This window comes from Gossypium arboreum, chromosome 3, assembly GCF_025698485.1.
Source record: "Gossypium arboreum isolate Shixiya-1 chromosome 3, ASM2569848v2, whole genome shotgun sequence".
Taxonomy (NCBI): domain Eukaryota; kingdom Viridiplantae; phylum Streptophyta; class Magnoliopsida; order Malvales; family Malvaceae; genus Gossypium; species Gossypium arboreum.
This window is the reverse complement of record NC_069072.1, coordinates 78042196-78068425: the sequence shown is the minus strand read 5'-3', so window position 1 is coordinate 78068425 and position 26230 is coordinate 78042196. Positions and strand designations below refer to the sequence as shown.

Sequence of the window (26230 nt, the reverse complement as noted above, 5' to 3'; positions counted from 1 at the left end):
AATGTTATATGCATAGTAAGATTGCTTATTTCTTGCATACGAGCTTACTAAGCAATATAGCTTACTCTATTTATTTTCCATGTTTTATAGTATCACCAAGCTAGCTCGGGATCAGAAATCGTCGGAGATTCAAATCACACTATCAAACTCTCATTTTAGGTATTAATGATATTAGTATTTGAAAGTATGGCATGTATAGGGACTTGGTCATTTTGTTATATGTGTCATTTGATTTGGCCAAATGTATTGGCTTATATTTGTTTAAGGTATTTAGTATTTAGCCATGTAATTGGCTTATTTTGGCTAAAATGGTTGTAAGCCTAAGTATACTTATATATGTGCCAATGTCTTTAGTGATATGATCATGGTATGCTTGGTGAATGATGGAATGTGATTCATAGCATGAATGTGAAATGTTTGAAAATGTGATCTATTGATGAGATGATAAATTTGTGCACAATTAGGTGTCTTGAAAGTAGTCAATTGTAAAATTGGCATGATTGATTTAGGGCATAATAAATGTTGTGAGTATGATAGATGTTGCTATTGTATTGGCATGTGTTGGTCATATTTGTGGATGTTTTTCTTGCCTAATTATATTATGTTTTGAGCCATTGAATTGGTGTATGTGTATATGTGAATAAATGTGGAAAATAGCTTAGTAAATAGCCTTCATTTTTTCCACACGGATAGACACACGGGCGTGTGTCTAGGCCGTGTGTCCTCTGCACCTTAATTTTGAGAAACAGAATGCTCAGAATTAAGCACACGGGTAGAGACAAGGGAGTGTGTCTTAGCCGTGTGGATGACACGGCCTCAGGCACGGGCGTGTGTCTTGGGCGTGTTAATTCTGCACCTATTTTGTGAAAATTTAATTATCCATACTGCCCAGCACACAGGCGTGTGACCTGGCCGTGTGGCATCAATTTGTTCATGCATTGTAAAACAGAGAGTTACATGGGTTAGGGACATGGGCGTGTGTGACCACACGGCCTGCCCACATGGGCGTGTGACCCTTGTTTAGTGGAAAATTTTCTAAATTTTGTAAAAATTTCTAAAGTTCTCGATTTAGTCCCGGACCACTTCCAACGCATGTTTTGGCCTCATAGGCTTGTATTAGGGACTTTATGTTTAAATGTGAATTGTTTTAATTTGGCCGCAAATTTATGACTCGAAATTGTGTGGATGTTTGTGTTGTAAGTCTGGTAATGCCTCGTACCCTGTTCCTGCCTAGAATACGGGTAAGGGGTGTTACAGATCTATTGAACCACATTGGAAACAAGCTCTAACTTTCAATTGACATTCACCACTTTGGTATTTACCAAAATGATCACAAATAGGTTTTTCAACATTGCGGGTACTACCAACACTAGCAACAAGAACAAAATGGAATCTCTATTCACCTGGTTTTGCCCTATTTCTTCCTGTAAACCTTGATGGAGTGGTTTGGTGACTAAAAGTTTCCTTCAAGTTCTTTGATGGAGAAGTTGTGAATAGTCTGGATGTACTTTGCTTGTCAAAGTCCCGAGCTCTCATTTCATTATGTTTCTTTTTATTACAAATTTCTTCCCATTTCTATATTCGATCAGACAAGGCCACAAATTCTCGTATTTCCATTTCCCCAACCAACATTTTTATCTCATCATTTAGCCCATCTTCAAAATAGATACACATCTCTTTTGCTGTTGGCACAACCTCGCAAGCATATTTACTGAACTGTACAATGGCACAACCTCGCAAGCATATTTACTGAACTGTACAAACACTCACTCGTATTCAACAACTGATTTATTTTCCTATTTTAACTCAAAAAATTCTTTTTCCTTCTTTCCTAAATATCGTTTACTAACATATTTCTCTCAAAATTTGATTCTTAAAGATTCCCAATTAAACCTTCTTCCAGTACAACCACTATCATTGTATACCACCACTGATATGTCTCATCTTTCAACAAAGACACGACACATCTCAAGCATTCGTCAGGTGTACAAGCCAACTCATCAAACACCCTCTGATTACTTTCTAACCAATACTCAACTCTAGCTAGACCATCATTTGTATTACCTCTGAATTCTTCAACCCAACATTTCCAAAATTTTTCAATCGGAGGCCTATGTACATTTACGGGTGTAGAACTTTGAGGACCAGGAGATGCCGAGGAAGGCATATTAAGGGGTAGAGGTCGCAGAGCCGTAGGGTTGGCTCCAATGAACTTAGTGAACCACTAACCTATCACACCAAAGAATTAGCATACTAGGTTTGCTCCATGATCGAAAGCTGGAACGTTACTATCAACTTCATCAGTGACAGCACAATTTGATTCAATAAACATCTTTAAATCTACAAGAAAATAAGATCAGATCAAATCAAAAGCATCACACTATCATATTTTATATGTGGCATGTATTTTTTAGACTCCAAACAGGTTATATTCTGTCCTAGAATCGAATAAATCATAATACTGATACAACTAAATCTAACAACCCTTACTTGGTTTGGTCACTAGACCCAAGCCATAGGATGTCACTACAGTACACAAAGATCATCACATACAATTCAAACTTAAAAATTAGTTTTTCATTTCATAATCCATGTAAAACATGATTAAGAAAATAATTCGGGTCTTAGTCAAGCTTTCGAAAGCTCTAAGCAGGTTCGAGATTAAACGATGATCAAATTAAAACTTTTGCAATGGAATAGGACAACAAGAAAACAAGGGTCACACGGCTGTGTGAAAGGTTGTGCCTGTGTGTGCATATATCACATGACCGTGTGCCCAGGCAGTGTAACTAACTGTGACCGTGTGATCCAAATATTACTAAACCTGCAGTATCCACATGTGCATGTAACCAGCCTATGTAAGGCACACATCTATATGCTAGGCCATGCTGGACAATTATGTAACATTTTACAAGTTTTCATGAACCAAACAAGCCTATGCTTCAATTAATACCTAAATAACCAAATAGTGTAACACCCCTTACTAGAGTTCGACACCGGAACAGGATACGAGGTGTTACCAGACTTGAAAACATACATACAAACATTTTCGGGTCATAAAATTTTGCGCTATTTTAAAACATTCAAACTTTCTGTTAAAGACCCTAATATAGACCTACAAGGCCCAAAACGCGCTTTGGAAATAGTTCGGGAATAAACTAATCACTTTAGAAAGCTTTGTACAATTTCAAAGCAGAAAGGGGCATACGCCCGTGTGTCTTCTTAAGATGGCCATGTTGAAGGCCCGTGTGGCTCACACGGCTTGCACTTAACGGGACACGCCTGTGTTCCTAGCCCATGTGAATTTATTTCTTGATTCGAACCTACAGGGGTTTTTACACGGCTTGGCACACACCCGTGTCCATGACCCGTGTCCCTCACATGTCCATGACACACCCATATCTCAGCCAATGTACAAAAACCTTAACATTCTATTTCTGACATCAGCAAACATTTATGGGTAAACGACCATGGTACACACCCGTGTACTAGGTCGTGTCCTTCACACGGTTGGGACACATGGTTGTGTCTCCACCCGTGTGGTTACAACTAGGCATTATGATTTACCAAATTTAGGTGCAAGGGACACACGGCCTGACTACACGGCCATGGGGCAGATCGTGTGTCACACACGACCTAGACACACGCCTGTGTGTCTGCCCATATGGACAAAAACAAGGCTATCTACCAAGCCTTTTTGCCACCCTTACCTACACAACCAAACATCTCCAATCCAAGCATAAACACACATAACCAAAACTGCCACGACCAAACATCCACATCCATGAGAATTTTTATCAAATGCATTTAATAGTAATCAATATTAGCCAACATCAATGGCCTATACAAAATGAATACCACATCCATATGAGCCAACAGTTGTGGCCAAACTAACATGACATTAAACAAAAAGAACAACTCCCTATACATGCCACCCTCAAAACAATTAAACTAGCTATACCAAAAGCTTCAGGTGATAGTGTGATCGATGTTTCTGACGTCCCTTGATTCCCGATGCTAGCTTGGAAACACTATAAGAAAATGGAAAAGAGATGGAGTAAGCATAAAGCTTAGTAAGTTACAAGTAAATAGTTAACATTTCTTTACCAAGTAACATCATACACTTGCACAAGTTTCATGAATAACTATAGACATAACTTACTCATTTCATCCTTACTATTTATATACATAACCCGAGCTCATTCTCATGAGTTTCATGTAGCTACCTGTACCACTTGCAACTTAATCATACTTTTCTCAATCATAATATAATCTTTAAATTATCCATTGAACCGGCTAGAATAGTAAATGGATACTCGATAAGCCTCATACAAAGGGTAAGATGAAGATGCCATGTCTCAGACATGGGCTTACACTAGCTTTAATATTAATGCCGATGTCATGTTCCAAACATGGTCTTACACTGGCTCACATATCGAGGCCAATGCATGTCCCAGACATGGTCTTACACTAGCTCTCATATTAACGCCGATGCCATGTTCCAAACATGGTCTTACACTGGCCTATATAACCCTAATATCACGGCATAGATATCCGATTTATTCCTTCGGTTCAATAAGGAGTCTCACCACAAAAAATTTCATCATGCATATTCGTAAAAAAATCGAGCATTTCATGCAATATCAATAATTTAATGCATAATAACAATAGAGTTGTAATATTTACGTGCAACTTCCTTCGGTATACAAAAAGTAGGCGACTAGTTGTATTTAGTCTACTAGCTTGGCCTTCCCCCAGTCTAAGCCCGAATTTTGTATTTCTTGATCCAAAATGATAAATTCACTGATTTAATCATCATATTAATCAATGCATTTCATAATTCATATTTTGGCAAAATGACAATTTTGCCCCTAAGCTTTCAAAAAATTATGATTTTACCCCTAGGCTCGTAAATCGATTTTTATCAAATTTCCTATTTAGCCAAACCTAGCCGAACCTTTATTTCACTGATGGCATCTCCCAATTTCGATTATTTCAGACAATTACTACCTGTTTTATAACATTTACAAAAAGGTCCATTTTAGGTGTTTTTCATGAACACCACTTCACAAGAGTTATTTATTTCACAACTATAACTCATTTTCTTCCATAAAGTTTCAGCTCATAACATAAATTTTTTCATGTAAAAACCTTAAAGTCTCAACCATATTACAAAATAGTCCCTCCATTAGCTAAATTAAGCTACAAATGTCCCAAAAGTACAAAAAGTATCAAGAAAAGTCATCAAAATCACTTACTTATGAGAGGACTTAATGGCTGAAAGTTTCAAGCTTCAAAAACCCCTTTCTTGCTGATATTTTCGGTGGAGAAGATGATGGTAAAAAGATGAAGCCCTTTTGTTTTATTTTATCTTATTTCTAGTCAAAATAAGCTACCAACTTCACCTAATTTTAAATTTTCTATTCTTCTTTGTCCCTATGGTCGGCCACCCCAATTGAAATGGGTCTATTTGTCCTTTAAAGACCCCTAACTATGGTTCTCTAGTTATTTAACACCATTTTTTTGAAAAACAAAACTTTTTCCCTTTATGCGATTTAGTCCTTTTTCACAATTAAGCTTACAATCGCTAAAATTAATTCATCAAAATTTTCATGCATCCATGTAAACGTGCTATAACACATAAAATACTGTTAAAAATAATTTCTCTGGTCTCAGATTAGTGGTTCTGAAACCATTGTTCCGACTAGGCCCAAAATTGGGTTGTTACAAATAGCTTACACAAGAATCAATTATTATTCAAACCATTCATATTACCATTTATCCATATTAGGTAAATTTTACCCATTTCTAAGTTTAACAACTTAAACAATCCACATCTATAAACAATTCACTAACTTCATTATATACTTTCTAACTCATCTCAAAACATACCATACATATACATTCCTAGTCTTTTAACCAATATGTCTCAGTTACACCTTTCCACAACAAGATAATATACATATAACATATTACATCCAATCATTTCATCACCAATATGAATATATTTCAAAACATTCATCTCAACCTTGATGAAACTTACCAACTTTCAAAAAATCACACCTAGCACAAGTGGTCAACAAGAGTTCTTTATCCAGCATTTTTATACACATCCCAAATCAAATATATATATATATATATATATATATATATATATGTATTTACAAACCATGGAAACTAAACAAGAGTTCACATTATTTCCTTCCAAGATAACACATATACACTTAAACAATTCATGCCACATAACCATAAAAGATCATTCAAAAGAACTACATTATCTAAAGCTGGATAATGTGAGCTGTGAAGAGATCCAATAGTCGTGTTCCATAAAGCGTCAACTACAAAATACAGGAAACAAAATCGAGTAAGCTTTAAGAAAGCTTAATAAGTTCATATAAAAATATATACGTTAACTTACCTTATTAATCATAAATATTGTTATAACTAAGTATTCATGACATATTCAATCCTGACATTTCATTTCATAAGAAATAGGTAAGTATTTCATATATTCATGTAACAGGACAATCAATAGTAAATTACAATCAATTCAGTCCAAGTATTTCATGCTTATTCAAGTCAAGAACTCATTCAATTCTCTTATTTAATCAAGACAACCCAATGAACAATAGTAAAAGGATTTGGGTACATGGGTTACAGTATCAAGGAGCACTGAGATGCTAAACAAGGCACAAATGTGCATACAGGAGCACCAAAGTGCAAACAGGGCACCAAAGTGCATAACAGGGCATAGATCAGGGGCACTGTAGTGAAAATAGGAGCTCCGTAATGCTAACAGAATAAGCGCGCATCTACCCTATTGGATTGTCAATCGTATCCTAATCGTTTACTAAGTTCAAACGGACACTTATATAGTATTCAAGACATTCATATAACCAAAACATTTCTAAAAACTCAAATCATGTAAAAAAATCATATCAGATTCATATGTTACTCTACACAGGATATAATGATTACATTCATTCGTTACTCAACATAGAATAAATTTATCACATAAGTAACACTTTTCAGTTTAATCCTAAACTCACTTGGTACCTTTTTCATGAAATTCAAGTCATGTTTCACAATATATATATATATATATATATATATATATATACACACATTTAGATTACAAGCAAATAGATTTCAGACGTACGTACACTATATGAACTTAGTTATGACAAGTAGGGAACGAGTTTAAACGCAAGGACTATTCTACAATTTTCCCTTTTTCCCGAGTATCAATAACTTGATCTATATAATAGTTAAAACTCAAATTATCAAATCCAAATGCATCATTAAACTCAAATACATGCATATGACCTTTTAATTTCATTTTACACAATTTCCTTGAACTTTTATATTTTATTCATTTTAGTCCCTAAAATTGAAACAAGTATAGCTTTCACAATTGAACTTTGTTTTTCATTCTGATTTCAATTATGTCCTTCTATAGCCCCCTAAAAACTAAATTCACAGAAATTTCATGTCAATTTCCTCAATTTCTCATTTTAGTCCCTAAATACAAAATTAACAAAATTTACTTAACAAAACAATCCTAAAATGTTTCCAAGCTTCAAAATCTTCCATTAATCATCCATCCAAAAAGCTTTAAAAACACCAATGGAAATTTTAAAAATCTTTAACAAATTTAAAAACAAAAATACGATATAACTTAATCAAGTTGCAACAATATCAAAAACATAAAAATTACGAAATACAAATGAAAAATGACTTGCCATATAAATATTCAGAGCTTTGCTGAATACTCCAAAGTCAAAAAATGGTGGTTTCGGTGATTGTAAGAAAAAAAAAAGATGAAAAATAGCCTTTTTCCTTTTGTTATGTTTTAATCCACTTTAACTATTTTTTCTAACTTAATTATAACTTTAAAATTAGGATATAAATTATTAATTATTATGCTTTAGCTGTCCACTAGAGTTTGCAATGGCCTAATTGCCTTTCTGACCTTTAAACAAATACTAGATAAACATTTTAGTTAACAGAAATCAACAACGATAAAGTTTTATTGTTTTTACAATTTAACCTTGTACCTTATTTAACCATTCAAATCATCAAAATTTCTGGACCCAACCTTAATTCACCTATACAGTAGCTCCATAAAAATTCGATAGAAATATTTACGAGCTCATTTTATAAGAATGAGGTCCCGATACCTCATTTTCTAAAATCACTGACTTTCGATACAAACCACTTATACCCTAATTAAATGTTCTACAAGTAAATTTTACTAGATCAAGATTCACTATGTCATTAGGTTTGACTCCAAATATTAATCAATAATATTTACGGACTCACTCGTTGAAATTGTGGTCCCGAAACCACTATTTCTGACACCACTGAAAAATAAGATGTTACATAGGGTACTTTGTATTATAAATTAAAAGAAAAAAGGGTCAAATTTAAAAAAAAAAATTAAAACTTACCAAAAAAAACAAACAATGCAATAGAACATTTTGCTCTTCGCTCATCACGAAAATCCCACAACAATTAGCCTGATAATGGAATATGAATCTTGCTTGAAATGTATGTTTTACTAGGGATTTTAGAGATTTGAAAAATAAAATAAAATTTGCAAAGCAATTTCTTAATAAAACAACATGAAGTTGATGTGATTGAAGGTGTTAATCAACGATGAAAAATAAAAAGAATTTAGTTTAAAAGATTTATGATTTTTTTGCAAGAAATGTTAGTTTAAAAAATTTTAATTTTAAGAATTTTTAGATTTATACACATTTAATTAATTTTATATTTTTAAAAAAATTATTATTTTTAATTATTGTTATAAATTTCCTAAGAATTTTAGTCTAAGATTTTTTTTATTTTTACAATTATTGTTAATAAATTTTAAAAATATCAAAATAATTTTTTTAACCATAACTTAGGACTAAATTAACTATAAACTATTTGAATTAATGTGCAACTTTATTTTTTTTAAAGTTTACTACTAAGTGGCTAAAATATAATAGTTTAATAACTTTAGTGATTATTATATGTGACTATTATATATAACTTTTGAAAGTAGAATAATTGAAATGTAATTTTAAACAAAGTTTAAAAACAATTCATGTAATTTACCCAAAAAATTATCAAAAAGAAATTATTATTCTAATTACTTATCATTTTGATTAATATTTATTTTCTTTAAATAATGAAATAAAAAATATTTTAGTTACAATTTCAAAAGAGTTCAATATTATTAAAAATTATGAATATATTACTTTACACAAATTACAAAAATTAATAATACATTATTTAAAAACTGCTTAAAAAATAAACGTGTAAATAATATGCAATGCATTAGAAATTAATTTATTTTAAATCTGACAATATTAAACACCATGGAATTACACCATATATAAATTCTATGAAAATGCATTTTCCACAAATAAAGGCCCGAGTGTAGAAAATCGAGGGCTTGCACAAAGACGCATCCTTCCATTGGTATAGGGCTAACTGACTTCAGAACCCCTTGTGTCATGTATATGCGCGTTCCGCTCCTCTATATAATTGCAATGTATGGTCAGAAATTAGATCTCAACAACCAATTTTGGGTAAACAGTAGAGTTCAAACTTGTTCATCCAATTTAGCCCATCAATGCAGTCGAGCCCGACCCGGATTAAGAAGCGAGTCCGACATCCTCCAACCCTGCCAGACATGTCAAAAGGAGCATAAAGACATGCAGAAACGCAAATTATAAACATGCAATGAGGAAAGAAATCTATACATATGATCATCAGCAAGGATCAACAACAATACAGGGTCGCAAACAAAATCATACTTTTAGAGGTGTCAGACAAGCATCAGGCTCAGACCATTTAGGATATAGCTCCTTTTCCGCCTGGGTTATACTGGTGTTCAAACTAATTTTTAGATTTTGTGGAAGATATAGGATTTCGGCTTTTTGGATTGGGTTCATTTTACCACCTCCACATAATCTCACATAAAATTGTCCGCTACTAGCATTCGCAGCTCCAAGTAAATTTACAGCCGACAACAATCCCAGAAGTAATAACCCCATTAAATTCTTCCTGAAATATACACTACTGCTGCTTCATCTCTGAAGCATAATTAACCAATCAAAAAGTTGCAGCGAACAACTCTACTAAATAAGTTCTACATTTAATAGGTATTTTCATCTTCGGGGATTATGTAATTTATAGTCAAATGAAAAATATTAGGTAAATTGCAAATCACCCTTTGCACTATAGAGCACAATGCAAACATGCAACAACACTTCTAATTCTAGCAGCACCATGCTTTTAAAATTAAGCAAATGAACCCAATTCATTGGTCACTGAACATGCAGTACATACAAGCAATCCATTCTTTTGCATTAACATGAGGCTAATAAACAAAACTGCAGGAACTCCAATTGTTTTGCTTATTGTTTCAAGTGATTAAACTCATCATAATGAACAGTTAGATATATATAGAACCATCTCCACATTTGTTTTAATCAAATGGTATTTTGCCCCTTTATATGCTAGTCACTAGTAATATAACATATTTTATGTAGGCCATTCAACCTAAGAGATTAAGATCAATAAAAGAGTCCAAATTTCTAATATTTTAAAAAGTGAAATGGGATATTACACAATAAGGTGTGTTAGCATTATGGATCATTTCTAAGCATATGAGTTCTTGCCCCCACCCAAAAAACACCCAAAACATTACATAAAAAATGGGAAATCTGAAAAAGAATAGTCAACTGTCTTTATATTTGCACATATGACAAGCTGAAGAGAAAGCTGGTAACACAGAAGGAGAAATTACATAGCATAGAGTATGAAAATAGAATGGCATATTTCTGACAAGAACGGCTGACCTGTTCTGCAGCATTGTTCTTGAAATGTCTATATGATGTTGAAACCATCTTACATGATTCAGCAATATGAAGCTCAAAATCAGTAGCTGCTGGCATGAGATGTTCTTGCTGGCTTCTAGATGATAGACTATTATTGGCAGAATGAATGAAATGCAAGAGCACATGTGCCTGTAATACAAGGTGGAACTACTGCTAAACACAAAAAATGAAAGCAAAGCTTGGTAAGAAATATAACTAGTATATAAGGCCAAGAGGATTATCTGACATGGAATGCTGCTTTTAGAATGTCATCTGACTTCGCTTGATCCTTGAGCAGTGCATATACTTTTCCCTTTGAAGGATTGTAAGTCACTATATATCTTTCTTTCTGCCATATAATTCAACAATCCATGTAAGTTTATGCATGTTTTATGTGGGTACATGCTTTATGGGGAAGAAATTTAATCAACTTCGTTTCCAAGGAAGCATACTTCAAAGAGAGGTTCTATCGCAAGAAAGGCACCAGGATCTTGGAAAGCATCCCTAAATCTTGAGCCTGCAAACAATGGGAGAGCTTTCAGATTGAACTCAAACAATATTAGCACCTAGAGCCTTTTTTTTCTGGCCAAGGGAAAAACTGTCAGTTTAATACACACCAAGAACAACAGGTCTGTCCTTCAACCATGGAAAACTAAACATTTTTTCCTGCATATTTCCCTCCTGCAATGAGGGAACTTGTCCTGCATCGTGAAGAAACACAATGAAGTCATTCTATGTCTGAAGAATTCTTCAAATAGTTTTGATTCATTGAGAATGTCATTGACAATAACAGAAAGAATAAAGGGTCTAAATGCAGTGAAGTTCTGTTACAGTTTGACTAACCAGTCTTTAAGAAGGACTCTACAGCCACACTGAATCTTGCTCTATTTAATGTGTGCAGCACAACAGATCTAACCTGGAAAGGAAATTATTATAAGCTATTATTAGCAGAACATGTTCCGAATACGAAATTAGGCAGACAGTTTAACAAAAAATAACAGAAGTGCTAGTGTAACCTCTCTATAAGAACTGAAAACATATCCACATGACAGGAGAGAAAATGTGGTAACCAAGGATGGGTTTTTTTTTGAGATCAGAATGCTCAGTCCAGTTCCTAACTGCAAACAACATTAAGCAGTTTGGTTGATAAACCTCAAATTTCTAAACAAAATAAAATACGGACAGACAGACAAAACATAACATGCATGACAATTTATATTATGAATAATTAACAAATATATTGAATACAAGAAGATAGGATTGATGCGAGACATGTATTAACTGCAAAAACACAAAATCCATACATATAACTTCTGTATGACAAAAGATTTCCAACATGCATAAGATACAAGTAAAAAGATCAAAGGTGACTTGTTAACAGTTCATTAGTAATTTTTTAACAACAGTAACCCTTCTACAGTAGACCACTGGCCTGAACCTGACATCCACAGTGCCTTCTAATGCAAAGAATCCACTGTTGTAACTGGAGAACCTAACTACACATGTCATTAATAACCAAAAATAGCAACTTAACTATTTTAAGAATGCTAAGATTAGAAACAAAGATAAGATTAAAAAAAAATAGAAAGAAGATATTAGAAAAGAGAGGTTGGAGAAGGAAGTCTCCTACAAAGTAATATTGCAAGAAGCAGGAGGAAGGAAGTTCTTGTTCATATCTTGGGAGGTATGACTTCTTTATCACAGAGGAAGTTAGAAAAAAGATGTTAATATTTTTTAGATTGGCCTTTTTTCCCAAAGGAATATTGTCCTAGGGTTTTCATAAAGGTGTGTCCAGACAAAGACATGACTATCATATATGTAGACAATATTCTAAACCAAAACTTGTATCCTTTCCATGAAAGTTGTGCAGAGATTTTAAAATAAGATAGGTATGGTGTGCCAGTATGAGTTTCTTTAGTGGGTCTACTCATAGCTGATATTGAAAAGATCCATTTTGTTATGTGTTGCTAGGGGCCACTAGGTTGAGAATTTTCTTTCACAATCTAGATGGAGCCGATCAATATATCTCATAAGGTACTTTTTGATTGTTTGGCTGTTATCCTAAAAGAAGATTTTTCAATAAATGGGTTTTCTTTTAGCTTATAAAGCAGTTCTTGAAGTGCATTGCATTGGTCAAGGTAGTTATATAATATATCATATAGAGAATGTAGCTTATGCATTGTGGAAAGAAAGTGATGAAGTTACTAACAGAAATAGAGGGCCAGCAGAACTAGACCACATGAGCATCGCAGTCTAGTCAAGCATGGGCCTATGTGATTGGAACAATGGCAAAGCCTTGGTAATTTTCTCTAGGAGGTGATTGGTTCGAATCAAGTAGGGAACTTTTCAAGACATCATGATTTGAGTATAAAATAATAGAGGAGGCTTTCTTGTGGACAACCACCTTGAAATGGTAAGCTTGGAATTCAATGGCTATTATGAGTAGGGCAGAGATACTATAAAAATCCATATAGTTATTTGGTTATAGATAGTTTTGGCTACTAAAATATATATTGAAGTTACAACTAACTACATCAACAATTCTGTGAAAAACAGGATATTTTCTATTATATTTTCCACAAGAGATTACATACATATTTATACACATAGTTAGCCTAACTAAGGTAACTTTACGCTAGGAAACAGAATAATTGTAGGGATACTATACAGCCTTAAAGTTAGGGATAGAATATTTTTAGAATCATATTTGATATACTCAAATATTGTGAAATCTAACACTCCCTCTCAAGCTGGGAAGTGGATATCATCCATTCTCAGCTTGCTTACTAATTTCTGAAACAACTTCCCAGACAATCCTTTGGTAAGTATATCTGCTAGTTGTTCATCATTGGACACAAATGGAGTGCAAATTAAGACACTGTCCAGTTTTTCCTTTATGAAATGTCTGTCCACCTCAACGTGCTTCTTTCGATCATGTTGAACTGGATTATGTGCGATATTGATAGCAGACTTATTATCGCAATACAACTTCATTGGACCTTCCCACTTGATCTTCAAGTCTTCCAATATAATCTTTAGTCATAACAACTCACAAACTCCAAGAGCCATTGCCCTAATCACGTTGAGGTGGATTATGTGTGATATTGATAGCAGACTTATTATCGCAATACAACTTCATTGGACCTTCCCACTTGATCTTCAAGTCTTCCAATATAATCTTTAGCCATAACAACTCACAAACTCCAAGAGCCATTGCCCTAAATTCACACGCACTAGATCTAGCCACAACGTTTTGTTTTTACTCCTCCAAGTCACAAGGTTGCCTCCTAGGAAAGTGCAAGAACAGAGGTTGATCTTCTATCAACCATAGATCCCGCATAATCTGCATCGGTATAGGCTTCAAGGGTTAAATTTTCTCCTTTTTAAATAAGATTCCTTTGCTGGCGTGCCTTTTAAGTCTTGTAGAATCGATATACAGCACTAAGATGTGATTCCTTAGGATTGTGCATAAACCGACTTACAACACCTCTTGCATAGGCAATATCCGTCCGGTATGGGACAAGTAAATAAGCTTCCCACAAGTTTTTGATATGACCTTCTATCAACTGCTATATCTTCTAATACATCTTGAGTCTGTGGTTCACCTCTGTGGGTGTCTCTGCTAGTTTATAGCCCAACTTGCTGTTTCGTCAACAAATCAACTATGTATTTTTTTTGAGATATGAATATTCCTTCCGAGAGTGTGCCACTTCAATACCAAGGAAATATTTTAACTTACCTAGCTCTTTGACTTGAATTCTTTTACTAGGCATTTTTTAACTTCTCCATTCCTTCTAGATCATCACCAATCACAATAATATCATCAACATAGACTAATAAAGCAGTCACTCCCTTGAAGATGAATGTTTTACTGAGCAGTATGATCTCCTTGACTCTGTTTATACCCCAACTTGAGCATCACTTTGGTAAATCTTCCAAACCAAGCCCTCGGGGACTATTTTAGTCCATATAAAGCCTTTTTTAGTCTGCAAACTGCCTGTCCTGTATTTGGACCGAATCCTAGAGGAACATCCATATAGACTTCCTCCGAGCTCACCGTGTAAAAAGGCATTTTTGATGTCAAATTGTTGTAATTTCCAGCCTCGGTTGGCAGCTAGTGACAACAACACTCTTACAGTGTTCATCTTTGCAACAGAGGCAAATGTCTCAAGATAGTCTATCCCATACATTTGAGTGTACCCTTTAGCAACCAACTTTGCTTTGTACCTCTCCAAAGAACCATCGACTTATATTTCACTTGTGTACACCCAATGACATCCCACCGGTTTCTTTCCTTCCGTAATTTCACTAAGTCCCATGTCTTATTTTTTCAAGAGCTTCCATTTCAACCTTCATGGCATTTCTCCAATTCTCATCTTCTAATGCCTCGAATACGCTTTTAGGAATGGAAATAGAATTTAGGCTAGTAAGAAAGGCTTTGTGGTTATAGGACAAGTTTTTGTAAGACATGAATAGGTGCAAGGGATGTTTTGTACAAGCTCTAGTCCCTTTCTAATCGCAATGGGAAAATCATCTAAATCAGAGTATTAGAATTCAAAGTAGGTTCAAGATTACCTCGTGTCGTATAGGAGAAGATGATTGAACTTGCACTGGTGCCTTCTTCCTTGAGTAAACCAAGAATTGACGAGTAGTGTCCTGAATTCCTCTTGGTGATTTGGGCGTACTAAGCTCGATTTCAGGTTGTATAGGGTCATTGTTTCAAGTTAGGCGGGTTGGGTATCGTGCAAGGTCCGAGTGAGAGTGTTTGATTCTTTGGACAGAGCCGGAATGGGAGTGTTTAGAGCTGGAATGAGAGTGTTTGGTTGCTGGACAGAGCTGGAATGTCAAGAAGAAAGAATTCTTTGTCCTTATCTTACGTGAATAAGATCTCCCTTGAAGATAAGGACGAGTGAAAAAATTTTCTTGTTCAGCAAAAGTAACATCAACTGTTACAAAAAAAATTTTTGTGGCTGGATGATAGCACTTGTACCCCTTTTGAGTGGAAGAATATCCAAGAAAGACACACTTGACAGCCCGTGGATCAAATTTCCTCTATTTTGAGAATGAACATGGACAAAGGCGACCTGACCAAATACTTTGGGAGTAAGATTACTGGAGGTATTGAAATCGGAAAAATTTGGCTAGAACTTGCATAGGACTTTGAGATTCAAGGACCTTTGTAGGCAATCTATTTAACAAATGAGTAGCAGTTAGAACAGCCTCCCCAGTATTGTTTAGGGACTTTTTTGGAACAATAGGGCTCTTGTAATGGCTAAAATGTGACCATTCTTTCTTTCGGCTACACCATTTTGTTGGGGTGTACTAACACAAGATGACTCATGTATAATGCCTCTTTCTTGAAAATATGTTGAGAGGAATTGATTGAAATAATCCTTGGCATTGTCGACCTAAACCTTTTATTTACCCCAAATTGTGTTTTGATCATGTTGTAAAAATTGGAAAGACAGACCTAACATCGATTTTTGTTTTAAAAGAAAAATCCAAGACACACCAAGACAATCATCAATAAAGGATACAAACCACCGAGCTCCGAAATATTTGAAATAGTGAATGGCCCCCAAACATCACTATGAACAAGAGTAAAAGGAGTGGAAGTTCTTTTATTGCTTATTGGAAAAGAGGTACGTTTATGTTTTGCAAGTTCACGATATCACAATGAAATTGTTCAACAGCTTAATCCTTTGAATAGTGAAGGAAACATAATTTTAAGGACTCTAAACGATGGGTGACCAAGGCGAAGGTGATAGAGCCAAATTTGGTCTTTCTTGGTTTTAATAGACTCGGATATGAGAGATAAAGGTGAGGAATTGAACACTAACTTCTTCATTGGATTCTTCAAGATAGTATAGGCCATTTATTTCCTTAACATGTCCAATCATCCTCCTCAGATTCATTCTGAAAAAGACACCGATTGTGATAGAAAACCACTTTACGCTTAGTCTTTGGTAATTTTTTAATGGATTAAAGATTGGTAAATAATTTTGGAACATGAAGGACATTTTTAAGAGTAAGGTTTTGTTTATAACAATATCACCTTGACTGCCACTTGTGATCACAGAACCATCACCATCGTTATTTTTCTACTACTAGAACAAGGTGTATATGAAACAAATTTTTGTGAGGAGTGGGTCATGTGGTCAGTAGCTCTGAGTCAATGACCTAAGAACTTTTGGTATCTCAGATTTGAGACTTTAGAACTTTGAGGAGAGGATATACCGAAAAGGCCAAACTACAAGTACATTGAAGAAGTTTTTCCAATAATCCCAAAGAAATTTTTAGCTTCTCAATTTCTTCTTTATTGAATTCAATAGGTAATTCACGAGAATTGTTTTTTTATCTAGTCTGTCTATTGTATTTGCTCGTCCTTGTCCCTTTGATTGTCCACCTTTTTCGAAAAATTTTTGTTTGTTGTCTATGGCTTCCCATGGAGTTTCCAAGATCTGTCTTTAGTGTGACGAGCCTTTTTGCAGAGGGTGCACCATACGGAATCCTTGTTAAAAGACTTTGTATGTTCTATCTGTCTATTATCTTCACTAGTTGGCTACTCTGTGCCAAATCTCCTCTCATTTACAGCATTAGTAACCAAGGTGAACTATCCACTTGATTGTTCTCCACCATAACTCCTCTTCTTCTTTCTTCAAAGACGAACAATTGCAATTGTTTCATTTAGTGATGGTAGTTCCTCTTTCCAAGTATTTGAACTCTTCTTGCATCAAACTCAACATTCATCCAAAGAAGAAAATCATAAATTCGATCCTTTTCAACAAACCTTTTCAGAGTAATCGCATCTTCACCGCACTTCATCCGAATGCACTGGTAATGATCCATCTCTTGCCACAAACTTTGCAACAGATTGGAATACTCCGTGATTGATCGACTTCCTTGCTTGGTGGATGAAATCTTAGTCTTGATTTCATAGATTTGAGCAGAGATCTCGAACTTTAGAATAAGTCGCTTCACGACTTCCCATATTTCTTTGGATGTGCTAAGAAACATGCATGTATCACTAATTTACGGCATCATAGAGTTCCATAACCAAGACATTACCATAAAGTCTTGTTCATCCCAAGCATCAAACTTAGGGTCCCTTCTTTAGGTCCAGTTCGAGTAAGTGACTCACTTTCCTCTTCCTTTCAAGAAGGTACGAACCAGTTGGGACCATTTTAGATAATTTTTCCATTTAGCTTCAGAGGCTACTTGGATATTCTGAAACTCACTCATTGGATTTGAGTTGTTTACGAAATTTCGAGCCCTCCCAGTGTTACAGTTTCGGTCATGTTGTGTCTCGAACAAGTTCTATAGACTTGAGGACCTGGTTGGGAGTCAAAAAAAAAAAGCTAAAAATCCCAAAAATCCGGCTAAATAATGTGCTCGATACCATGTAAAAACAGGATATTTTCTATTATATTTTCCACAAGAGATTACATACATATTTATACACATAGTTAGCCTAACTAAGGTAACTTTACGCTAGGAAACAGAATAATTGTAGGGATATTGTACAGCCTTAAAGTTAGGGATAGAATATTTTTAGAATCATATTTGATATACTCAAATATTCTGAAATCTGACAAATTTTAATCAAAATCAATCATTACAAGCACTGAACTAAATAATTTTAAATCAATAACTAACTCAACTCTAACTAACTAACTAACAAACCCACACATAATTTTTTACATGGTGTAACTTCAACCTAAACACTCAATGTCCCAAGGCCTCAAGCTTGCCAACACTAGCAACACCTTATTGGCTTTAGCTATTACAATTCTTTTTATTCTAAAAGATAAATAAGCTCACTTTATAGGAAACGGCACTTCCTATGTTAAGAAAATTGACTTGAAACGATTACTAACACTGCTATATCTAATATCTCCTCTACAAGAACAACTTTTGTTTAGAATAGTTGTTTAAGATAACCTTGGTTTGAGAATAGCTACAATTCAGAATAGTTGCCATTCAAGAACAACTCTTGTTAGAAACGTATATTGTTCAAGAACAACAATGTTGAGAACACATACCTTTCAGAATAGCTCTTACTCAGGACAAATGTTGTTCAAGAATAGATGTTGTTCAGAATAACCTCTACCAAGAATAGCTATGTTCAGACCAATGGTTGTTCAACATACCTTTAGTTGACAAGCTTCTGCCAAAAACAACACCATCACAAAACATTTTTATAGAACAACCCATTTGTAGAACAAGATTATCCTTAAAGACACATTCTCCAAGATGTATTCCATAGAAGATGTTTCATACCATATTACTTCATCGAAACAAAAGAAATGAAGATAATCCCATAATATGGTAGGATTCTTGGGTTAGCTTCACTCTTGAGATGTTCTAAAGAGCTTAGCTTGATGGATCATATATAGAGGTAGTTATAAGGTTTTCTCTTAACCTTTCCATATAATATTGAGTGTTCCCATTTTCTTTCAAAAATCATCACTATCAAAAACTTAAAACTCTTTTAAATAAACCATTATCAATAACCAAAAATCCCCCACATTACTCCTATATGCCTAATTTTGCAACTCTCATTCTCTACTCACAACTCATTTGGGGACTTTTGAAACTTTTCACATTGGGGGCAAAACTTTCTCTCAAACTCTCTCTATAATCCTTTATCTTAATTCTCTTCTTAGAATTAGTTTCCACCTTACTACCCCTTGCTTCGCCACTCTAGCCACCAAATGCAACTACGCTCAATACTTCCAAGGTCTATTCTAATCTTCCTTTCTGCCATCTCAAGGCACATCCTGTTTCACTTGTTTGCAACACTTACTCTCCTTGCCAAAGAAACCTCTACATTGGTCATCATAGAAGGAATGGGATTTGAGAAAGATTGATGAAAAGATGTTCGAAACTTAGACCATTGACCAAAATGTTCCATCTCTGCAATTGCTTCACGAAGCGATTTGACAATACAAGTGTTTAACCAATTTTATCAATACAAATCACTTCAAAAGTTGCTTTGCAAACTAAACAAACCCCCATTTCCTAAAAGTGGTCCCTCTTTATGAAGGCCAAACATGGGAGTAGTGAAATATATTGATTACAAACATCAAGACAAAATATTATTATGAAAGCAAAAGCTCAAGTCATTAGCCCGAAAGAGCACAACCTAGGCGAATCTACCTTTTGAGTAGACCCATTACCAAGTAACCCTTATTAGCAAATTAAACTTGACACATGTAGATCACCACACAACAAGACCTTTGTGAAACAATTTTATAACTATAGTGTAGTTGACCATTTTTATCAATACATATCACTTCAAAAGTTGCTTTGCAAACTAACAATCCCTATTTCTTGAACAATGGTCCTCTTAATGATGGCCAAACATGGGAATAGTACTCCTTAGAATATATTGATCACCAATATCAAACCGAAATATTATTATGAAAGCAAATACTCAAATTATTAACCCCAAAGGGCACAACCTATGCAAATCTTTTAATATCAAACACTTTTTAAGTAGACCCACTACCAAGAAACCCTTACTAGAAACTTTAACTTGGCACATATGTGGAAGATCGTGGCACAAAATCTAAAGAAAAGGACCTACTCCAATGGATTGGACTCGAGAATTAACTTCTAATCATTGTGATGTTTTTGTTTAAATATAACGTCAAACAAAACTGGAGGAAGGAAACCCTCAAGAAAAGGGCAGTCTACGTCAAGATGCTTTGTGTTGTTATTTGTAGTTCGTCCATATACGGAAGCCCTACCTCCTAGGCAAGAAGAAACTTCCACTCACCATGCTTTGTAAATTAACTTTGAGAATTCATTCTATTACCTCTCTTTTGTAATAAAATCTTGTAGTATTCCCTTATGCCTTTCCAAATTTCTTCTATATTTTTTCTCTATCACTAGCCTAATTGTTTTCAATGATTAAGTTGCTATTCTAGTAATTAATGATGTGAAAAATGGTATTCAGTGGTGTTTATCTCAGCTCTTGTACTCTTATACTCAAGTTGAGTCTCTACCTATTTTCAATGTATTTTATGTCGGATTAAAACAAAGAACTAAGTAGTATTTTGAGCCAATTAGATTATGCTAGAAATGATAATTAATATATTTACTATCATGCATCCAAACAATTCTATTTTTAACCCCTTTTTGCCTACTATTATGGGCAAGACCAAATGGTTCTTGTGGCCATTGTTGTAAACAACATCTGAAGTTATCAAACCATCATGCAGAAGCAGCAAACAGCAAATTAATACATATAGGTTGCTTTTTCTCAACAAAAGATGTTGACAAGAAAACCCTGACCATTGTGGTCATTACAATGTCATTGCTGCAAAGGGAAATCTCAATATGTTTTTGAAATTTAAAGAGTGTAACACCAAATTCTCATTCCAATCAAACAACATACCTACTTCCATAGTACAGCATCTAAAGCAACCTTCCCTTAAAATCCAGCCAGTCTATTTCTTCCATGCTGTGTTATAAAGATTGTTTGAGGGGTTTTTTTTTTTTTTGGGGGGGGGGGGGTTTCATGGATATGCGTTTGGCACAGGAACATACAATTTTTTCACAAGTTTCTCCATATATCTGAAGGGTCAGATCTCAAAACTAGTGTCCATTGGACGTGTGTCACCTGGGTGCGACAGCTAAAATAGAGTAGAAACAACACAGCTTCAATGCAATTTGTCCTCTTTTATGTCCTAATTATTCCAATGTTTACAAGTTTGTTAATGCATCTACAACACTCATCTCTGATACACTTTGCTGTATCATGTTTTCAATTGGCACATCTTTCTCTTGCTAATGGATAAATCAATTCTTACTCTTTCTTCCTATTTCCACTCATATCACTGGTAATTTAGAAATTTGTCTGCAAATAACACTACTTCAGACTATCAAGATATTTTTAAGGCATACCAGATCTGCAATATTTCCAACACATTCTCCTTTTGCAGTGACATCTCCAATGTTTTCTCCTTTAGCAAAGGCTTTGTAAATTGGTGTGCGAGTCGATGTTGATGTTACAGCAGCAACGTTCTATAAGTAAGTTGCAAAGAATAAGACTGCAATACTTAAAAGACCATAAAGACACAAGTTGTACTGGTAAAAAAAAAATCACCTTCAACACATTTGCCGCACAAGCCAAAGGAAGAAAGAGATGAGGCACAGATGCAGTTGCCAACTCTACCCCAGCACCCAGCTCCATAAGTAGGTCACCAGCAAACCGCAGCTAAACACATTGGATGTAACAATATCTTGTGAAGATAAACTAACAGTTCTACAACCTCCATCACAAAATATATATAATAATTAAAATTAAAAAAAAAGAAAAAAAACCTGTTTTAGATCATAATCAAATTTATTTCCTTGTCGGGAAAAAAGCATTTTACCAACCCGACCGGCACCATCCTGCAAGCATAGTTAAATTTTAGCTTGCTAAACAGCCAGTTTCAACAAACTTCCTTTTTTTTTCTATAACACAACATTCGATATAAAAAGACAAACCAAATAGGCGATAATATAAAAGGATAAAGACTAATAAGTTATAAACCAAAAGTTGGTGAAACGATAGCAGCTTGACTATTTAATGAATTCTATGAAATTACTTCTTGAATGCTTTACAGATGCCAATAAGGAGTAAAATCGAGCAATAAGACATTTCCTTTTAGATGGATATAAGTAGATGTTTTAATTTTTGAAACAGTAATTGGAAACTCAATCAAGAAAAATACTAAACTGTAATTATGACAAAAAGTCATTTAAATCTTACACTCACATTTTCTTAATCAAGAAAAATATTAAACTGTAATTTTGGCAAAAAGCCATACAAATCTTACACACATTTTCTTTCTGCAAGCAGTATGCTAAGAAAAAAATAGAAGCAACTTTGCAATAAGTTAGGTGTATAACAAAGGCTTTTTTGTTTTTAAGTACAACATAGTCTGAATTTATAACTTTATCCTCTAGCCTGGTGAAAAACAAGTCACCAGCTTTGCATCTAGTATCAAACATGTAAAAAGCGGCTAAACTCCAAGACAAGCTTCCAACATGAACAAGATGTCATAAGCACTTACTAGCCAGTTTTGCACGAAGAGAAAATCATCCGGTCAAACGACACAGTAGCTTTAGGAAAAAATTTTAAGAATACCTTGTTAGCATTGCTAACATATTTACTTTTGAAGAGCAGGTTTCTCCTAATAATTTAACATGAAAAGAAATTGAACAAATGAAGACAGCCATAGAAAATTACATTATGCATTTGCAACATATTATTTCAAAGTGTATTGGTGCAGCAGAGTATGAAAACAGCAAAGATGATCTAAGGTGAACATCCAAATATTGACAGGTCAGAAATCAGAAATGGACCACTAAATTTCGGGGCTACATAGAAACTCAACATAATAAGGATATCTAGAACTTCCCAAGTCAATCAATCAGTTAATGAAAATGACATCTACATAACAAATAAAGGAGAAACCCCAATGTTGAGATGGAGCCTGGTATAGATATGGAGGAACATTTTCATACGCAGAACCTCTCATAACTTACTGAGCACAAGTTTCAAATAACAATTAACACCCTTGAAAACTTCACTGTCAGATCAAAAATGGCAATTCTTCATACATTTTAAACCTCAACCAAAGGAAATACTAATATGAGAAACAAAATTTCAGCAAAAGAAAATACCAGTCCAAGAAAATTCAAGATGTGCTAAGACAAACAGCCTTCATGATTGCAAAGTAGACTCAGTGGCTCTCTATATCCTAAAATAACTGTTAATATCAGAATATTGACAAAACTTACAAACTAGACAACCAGAAGAGCTAAGACAGTTGTAAAGTAACAATTGCGAAGCAAATGTAAGCTGATATTTTTGAGCCCCTAAACTTAAAGAAGGACGTATGTTGTTAACTTCAAACATCTTACGTCTTCCCTACCTTGAGAATCCAATTAATTGCAACAGCACCAGGTGTAGCACTATTTCTAGAGATTCCAACCGAGTTCAAAAGGGTTTGCGTGGTGAAAACACCCATTGCTCCACCAAAAAAATGCTGCATTGAACAAGATGGCATTCAGTATGGTATTTAGCGATGCTAAAATTCTAAATCGAGAGGCAAGGGCGAGACTTGAGTCCTACAATGCCCTCCATTTTCCAATATACTTAGAAAACCACCTTCAACGCTCTCCAAGTCATGTATGGCACGTATGAAGGAGTAACACTCTCAGGGAAGCCCTCCGGCACCACATATGATCGTATGAATGACATCAATTCCTACATAATCAAATGAAAAACAGTCCAAGTCACCCACAAGTAAAATAAAAATGTTCTAAAATCTAAATAGAAGCAAATCCAACAGTAAGTAAAAGATCTTGCGGCTTCACTTGGAATATTAAGTATACTTTTACAGCGAGAATAGTCATTATTAGAAATGGAAAATAGCGCAACTATTTATTCTTTATCTTCCAATTTGTTTGATATAAATTATCTCTATACTAGTATGAAAAATTCGAAACGAAGTAGAAAACTGACATCAAGAGGTGCCTGTGGGGTGTGCAAACTGACAGTGCGAATGGAATTGTTCTTGAAATTTCCGAAGGAATCTTTCTCGGCCACGTACTTCCATCTCCTTCCGTCAATTTCCTCACAACAAATCAATTTCAAACTTGAATCTCGAAATTCGTCCCCCACCAGTCCCATCCTCCGGTTTTCATCCATCAATGGTATCGCGGCTCCTTCGTGTATGCCGGTGCTGCTACTTAAACCGGCATTTGAGGCCAGGCTGGCGCTGATACGCAGCGTTTCGCGGACGAGGAGGCGAGACTCCTGGGAGGTCAGGGTTTGGGCGGCGGAGGTGGATGTAGAGTTGGTGGATTGCTTCATGTTGGTCTGTGTTTGTTAGCCGATATCAGCAAAAGAAATTGCGAGTATTTTCTTAAATGTTTGACTTGAAGCATGAAAAGAAGGTGCCTTTATGCTGCGATTTGGCACACTTCGGTATTAACGACATCAACATTGGCCATTTAGCTGTGGAAGGTGGCCGTGGCTACAATTACAATTCAATTAAAACACCTTTTTTTTCTTTTTTTTCTTTTTTTTCTTTTTCTCTTTTTTTTTTCTTAGGGAATGGGGACTGTTTGTTTCGTTTTTATTCCAAAATTCCAACATTATAAAACTAAAAATTGTTTTTCATTTGTAAAACTTTTTCTTAATTCACTTTTTTGGAAAAATAAAAGGGTTTTCATAAAAGGTCCAATTCTGCATTCAATCCCTATACTTTTTGTATATTTAAAAGTTAGTATTTTTATTTTTATTCAAAAGAATTTAATCCCTCTACTCTTTTGATTTAATAATTAAAGTTTAATTGATAACTTTTAACACCTTCCACCCAACTTGGTTGCTGAATTCGACTGTGAGATGTCACATTACGTTGCCAGAGTAATGCAAACTATCTCGACTCACTTTATCGGCTAAAATGACAAATGTGGCATAATTACATATTTTTCTTTTACTATATTAATGTTACGCGTTTAATCATGATCAATTGGGCCCACATATAGTGACCCAAGGTAGTAATAGGTCAAGCATGGAGTCAAGGTTCAAATCCAAACTCAATTTATCAAAACTCAACAATGTGTCTCGAGATAGTGAAGTACTGTCTCAAGACATGTTTCCCCTGTTTTCAACCTCTAGCTTCGAAGTTACTTGTCTCAAGACATTAAGGTTTATGTCTTAAGACAATGACCCTTGTGTCTCGAGACAGGTCTCGAGACTTAGCTCCCTTATTTTGGACCCTTAGCTTTGATGCTTCCTGTCTCAAGACAATGAACCTCATGTCTCGAGACCAAGCAATCTACGTTTTAAGACATGTTCTTACTGTCTCCGGACACTAATGCAATTTTTTTTCCTACAATATATATTTTATATCCAAAAGTACTTATAATCAAGCTTAACTATAACTAACATAAGACAATTCCAAGTGCACCTATTTTACATACATGTATGCAATCAAAACATTCAAAATCTTTGAATCCATACACCATCCTTTAACACAAATGAACAAGTGATGAAACATATAAACACATGCATATATTTAATAATTTCAAGATCCAAAATATCAACTGTAAGACCCTTATGAGTCTAAAACATATCATACCATATCAAAATGACCAAAATGGCATATGAAGCACTAGATTCATCCTAGGTGCATGCCATTAAAAACCTATAGACAAAAGAGTACAAACATTGTCCAAGCTAAGTTATAAAGCTTTGGATGCGTTCAAAATCCCATAATATAACAAATACCTGATCAGCACTTGCATATAGAAACAAACAAATCTGCACACTAAGCATTGCGAGCTCAATG

At 34.7% G+C, this 26230-nt stretch overlaps 1 protein-coding gene across 2 annotated transcripts; it reads right to left on the bottom strand.

The window, feature by feature from the left end:
* Positions 1–9190: 9190 nt before the first annotated feature.
* On the bottom strand, positions 9191–25104 carry LOC108465044 (protein root UVB sensitive 6). 2 transcript variants are annotated; one of them, XM_053025757.1, is made up of 13 exons: positions 24397–25104; positions 24040–24138; positions 23804–23917; positions 22203–22274; positions 21985–22095; positions 21783–21902; positions 11888–11989; positions 11715–11787; positions 11489–11572; positions 11324–11388; positions 11119–11220; positions 10907–11021; positions 9191–9673 (listed from the first exon to the last, which is right to left on the bottom strand). In XM_053025757.1, the coding sequence occupies exons 1-13, from the start codon at positions 24745–24747 to the stop codon at positions 9645–9647; spliced, it is 1437 nt and encodes a 478-aa protein (XP_052881717.1). In that variant the 5' UTR covers positions 24748–25104; the 3' UTR covers positions 9191–9644. The 2 variants fall into 2 exon arrangements, with proteins under 2 accessions (XP_052881717.1, XP_017620837.1); XM_017765348.2 differs by having other exon boundaries at positions 10854–11021; positions 24397–25103.
* Between the last annotated feature and the right edge of the window lie 1126 nt (positions 25105–26230).

Coding starts and splice junctions, on each gene's coding strand:
- LOC108465044 (XM_017765348.2), bottom strand. CDS start 24,747: ATGAAGCAATCCACCAACTCTACATCCACCTCCGCCGCCCAAACCCTG. Junction 11,990..21,782: donor TTGGAAATATTGCAGATCTG/GTATGCCTTAAA, acceptor TGTTGTTTGCAG/TTAGGAACTGGACTGAGCAT. Junction 11,221..11,323: donor CGATAGAACCTCTCTTTGAA/GTATGCTTCCTT, acceptor ATTATATGGCAG/AAAGAAAGATATATAGTGAC.